Raw genomic sequence first — 4479 nt, forward strand, 5'->3', positions numbered from 1 at the left:
ACAGCACCATTTGGCAAAACTACAATGCAAAAACTGAATAAGGGGCAAAAGCCACACCTTGTAGTACTTTATAGTCCACGAACTTGCACTTGCTCCTAAGGACTCTTTCCATGCTTCATAATCTGGCATTGAGTAAAATGGACGGACAGTTTTGCCCTTGGTTGCCTGGACAAATAAACAAAAACATGTTTTCCACTGGGGTTATAATATCTATTTGGTCTGACAGAGAGAGCTAGAAAAAAACTGATGATAAATATTAGGATTTGATTTGGATTACTATGTATATTCAGGCACACAAAAATACATCTGACAAATGACCAAAAGAATTGCCTACCTTGATAATTGGAGTGATGAACTCAACCAAGAAAGAAGGAACTTTGAGGAGAGATGGCCACTCTTTGTGAATGAAATTGATCAGCAACCCTTTGATGTGGGAACCATCATGGTCCTGAAATGTCATCAGTTCAATCTAAGCCAAGAAACAGCTTCAATTCTACTAGTTGGGATAAATTGGAGAAGTTGTCAGGCAAACCTGATCTGTCATTATCATGAGGTGGCCATATCTCAAGCCTTTCGTGCTATCATACTTTTTTTCATGCTGCAGACCTAATATTTTCTTTATATTTTGGATCTCCGCATTCTCCATCAACTGCTTATGGCTTGCTTCCCTCACATTTAATAATTTACCCCTGAGAGGAAACACACCATAGTGATCCCTTCCTACTACACCTATGCCAGCCATCTGCAAAGAAAACAGGCTGAACTCTTCAATATGACAGTGAAATTGCATACAATGGCATTTAATAGGTTTGTGTTACTCACAGCTAAAGCCTTTGCCGAATCTCCTTCAGTAAGGATCAAGGTGCACTGGTCAGAGTTCTTCCCACCAGCATCATTTGCATCCTCCAGTTTAGGGATGCCAACAATACTTGTCTTCTTGGTTCCATCAGTCTTCTTAAGTTCCTTGCTTAGTTTGAACTCAGCCCAAGAAAGGAGACTGTCAACAACACCCGAGCTAGAGACTGCAGTTGTAAGAAGTGAACATTACCATTAGTGCTGCAGCCACAATAGACAAACCAAGGATAGCAAAGTTAACTCATCACATACCCTTCTTAAGGAAATCTTCAGGGAGCTCGCACGTGGACCCAAAGCTTCCTTGACGAGTCGTCAAGGTCTCTTTGGTCTGTGAGTCAAATGCAGGGTTGTCAATGAGCGCATTAACAAATACCCATAGGTAGCCCTTCACTATATGCAACTTCATGTTAGCCTGCTTGTTCTTCTTGTTCACAACACCCATCACATGGCTGGCAATTTGGCTTGCAACGTAGTCAACGTGAGTTCCACCTTTTATGGTCGCAATTCCATTTACAAAACTGACCTGCAATCAAAACAGAATGTCTGAGGTATAACTATAACAGCACACTGCAATGAAGCTTCACAGGAAACTAGCCCACACTTACCTGCTGGAACTGGCCTTCACTTAGACTCACACACACCTCCCAGCGATCATTTACCTTTTGGTAAATTCTGGAAGAGAAGGCAAATTTGAACATCAGAAATAGTTGTCAGAAATTTTCATGGACATCTCAAACTGGTGAATAAAAAACTATGTTAAACCTTGGAAGCTTGATTCCTTCTTTGGAAGCAGAGTCGATATACAGTTGCACGTAATCCGAGAAGCTTTTTACTGCCACCTTCTCGCCATTCAACTCAACCTTCACGGTTTTGCCAAGGGTGCCCGCCATGTCAACCACTCGCTTCATCATGAGTGCCACAACATCTGCTTCGAGCTCAGTCATTTTGAACTTTTCAAGATCAGGCTTGAAGGTAACTTTAGTCCAGTTCTCCGACTGCTTGCACTTTTTAATCTCAGGCTCCGACTTCTTGCCCATGTTCTCGGAGAAAACCTGCACAGGCATTCAAGGAGGAATGTCACAATGTATCATGCGCTTGGTGATTCAGGTGACTGTGCCTAAAGAACGTAAAGGAGACATTAGTTAATATACTCCTACTGGGTGTACCTATCCCACAGTTAATAGTGAGTGTACCAACTACAACCCTAATAGTCAGTTTATAATATGTGTCTTTTGTGTCGGTTTAAATTAGATGTGCATCTTCATGGTAAACCATACTGAGCAATGCATAATAAAACTATCAAAGGAAATAATATTCTAATGTTTAGTATAGAATAATTACGAAAACCTTATGCGGCCAGGTTCAACAGACAAGAAATTTTGAACCAACCCTGCAAAATTTCCAGCCGTTTGCCCGATTAAACAACGTATATGCTCCAATCTACTATCAAAATCTCGTTCACAGTAAGAAAAATAACAAGAAGTACGGTCTCGCAATCCAATATCACCAGATTCTCAACTCTATTGTGGTCACAACCAACCGCACCTCATTATGGTCACATGGCACATCGATTCTCCAGATGTCTGCAATTCTAACTAATCCAGCCCCAAACACCGACCCGGAAACCAGAATATCAGACGTAGAACGCTCACGGGATCCATGATTGTCTTACCTGCTTGTACCTCTTCTGTCGGCGCCCATCAGCGGTCTCGATGACGAACTCCGTGGAGAAGATGTTGGCGAGTTTGGCACCGTAGCCGTTCCTCCCGCCGGTGGTCTTCCGCTCGTTATCGTCGTAGTTGCTGCTTGTGAGGAGATTGCCGAAGATGAGCTCCGGCACGTAGATTTTCTCCTCCTGGTGGATTTCGACGGGCACGCCGTCCCCGTTGTTGTAGATGGAGATGCAGCACCCCTCGACGTCGATGTCGACCTTGAGGGAGTCCATGGAGGGGTCGCGCTGTTTGTTGTCGGCGGCGTTGACGAGGATCTCGTCGAAGATCTTGTAGAGGCCGGGGACGTAGGTGACGGGCCGGTTCACCATGGCGCCGTCCTCGTAGACCCAGAGCGTCGCCGTGTGCTTCTCGATGGAGCCGACGTAGGTGTCCGGGCGCAGCAGGATGTGCTCCAGCTGGGTCTTCTTCTGGTACATCTCCTCGATGGTCTTCCCGGCGGCATCCCCCGCGGCGGAGTTGTGCGAGGAGCTGGACTTCAGCGGCGGCTTCTTCGCGGCGGGCGGCATGGCGGCACACAGAGGTTGTGTGCGCGCTAGGGTTTTGGTGGTGGGGCGGAATGCGGGGGTGGGGGTTGGAATTGGGGATCTGGGGGAGGGGAAGGGGAATGGGGTGGGGTTTAAAGTGGACGGGCTGGAAGGGGGGCTGCGGGGCGATTCGAAATTTGAATTTGGGGAGCGGGCGACGCTGCGCGTGTGCGCTGCGACCAGCGGGTCCGTCCGGTCGGATGGGGGATTCTGGAGACGGCGACGGGAGTGGAACGCGCAAGGAAGGGTGGGCCAGCGCGTCAAGTGAAACATACTCGAGCCGTTCCCTTCCCTTTGACGGTTTCACACGCGAGAAGAGGGTTGTCTCATCTCAAAGAAGAAGAAAAACACGCGAGAAGAGGGTGCATCCACCATCCAATCCCACCGTCGGCCGCCTGCGAGGCCGTGGGCTCCGTCATCCTCCGTCCGCTGCTTCAGCGACGTGAGGCTGGACGAGTCCCGGATCTCCATGTCAGGCGCTTAGATAGGTCTAGGATAAATTGGTCTGTCGGCATCCATTACGGTTGTGCTGAGAGGCTCGGGGGTTGGTGAGGCTAGTTTGTTCGATGATGTTGTTCTTGGCGATGACAGTAGCAGCGCATCCAAAAAAATTGGTCGGGTTCCGATCCCGTCTAGACAACATCCATGGTTGTGTCGAAGAAGCGATGGGCTATGTCTCCCATCGATCTTCCTACTCGACGGTTTTTAGGTGTTCGGTCGATATCTATTATCATAGTGATGTCATTGGCGGGCGAGTGAAATGGTGGTTCCAGGTTTGGCATTGCTGATTGATGCAGCGGATCTGATGTTTGGCCTCGACGACGTCGACGACTGACGAATGCTTTGGGATTCGAGGAGGATGGGGATGATCCCTGGTCAACAAGCCACATCGATCAAGGCTTTGCCAATGGCAAGCTTCTTCATCGGCTCACAACGCCCTCCTAAGCTTTGGTTCTCCTTTGAAACCGATGATGGTTAGATGTAATAATGCCGACTTCAGAATTAGCCTAAGGACTTGGATGTACTTTTCATTATTTTTTTTATATAGTTTTTCTACATTTTTTGTGGACACATGTTTGCTCTTGACCCTTCTAGCCGGTTTCATGTGCGTGTGTGTGTTGTATTTACCATGTTTGCGATTAATGGAACATGCGGTCACATGCGATTAATTTAATTTTATTTTGCAATATCCCTGCAACTAATTTGGGGACACATGTTTGTGATCGTACAACTTCCTGAATTTTTTCCTTCGCTTTGCTTTTCTTTTATGTTTTTTCTTTTAGTTTAATTTTTTATATTTAATTAATTTAAGTACATCAAAGTTTAGCAAAATAAAGTGAAATTTGTGCTCAAGTCATGTTTGCAAG

The 4479-nt window shown here is 46.5% G+C and overlaps 1 protein-coding gene across 1 annotated transcript in view; it reads right to left on the reverse strand.

Annotated features, from left to right (window-relative positions):
- The window catches only part of LOC119322699 (DNA topoisomerase 2-like), a 7542-nt gene extending 4372 nt beyond the window's left edge, over positions 1-3170 (reverse strand). Inside the window, exons 1-8 of the mRNA XM_037596194.1 lie at positions 2528-3170; positions 1618-1907; positions 1461-1527; positions 1108-1378; positions 823-1022; positions 533-742; positions 335-448; positions 58-165 (exon numbers count right to left, since the gene is read on the reverse strand). Of these exons, the coding sequence (XP_037452091.1) occupies positions 58-165; positions 335-448; positions 533-742; positions 823-1022; positions 1108-1378; positions 1461-1527; positions 1618-1907; positions 2528-3094 (1827 nt within the window). The 5' untranslated portion in view covers positions 3095-3170. The remainder of the gene's footprint in view (positions 1-57; positions 166-334; positions 449-532; positions 743-822; positions 1023-1107; positions 1379-1460; positions 1528-1617; positions 1908-2527) is intronic.
- Positions 3171-4479: the final 1309 nt, after the last annotated feature.

The sequence above is a fragment of the Triticum dicoccoides genome, chromosome 6B (genome assembly GCF_002162155.2).
Source record: "Triticum dicoccoides isolate Atlit2015 ecotype Zavitan chromosome 6B, WEW_v2.0, whole genome shotgun sequence".
Classification (NCBI taxonomy): domain Eukaryota; kingdom Viridiplantae; phylum Streptophyta; class Magnoliopsida; order Poales; family Poaceae; genus Triticum; species Triticum dicoccoides.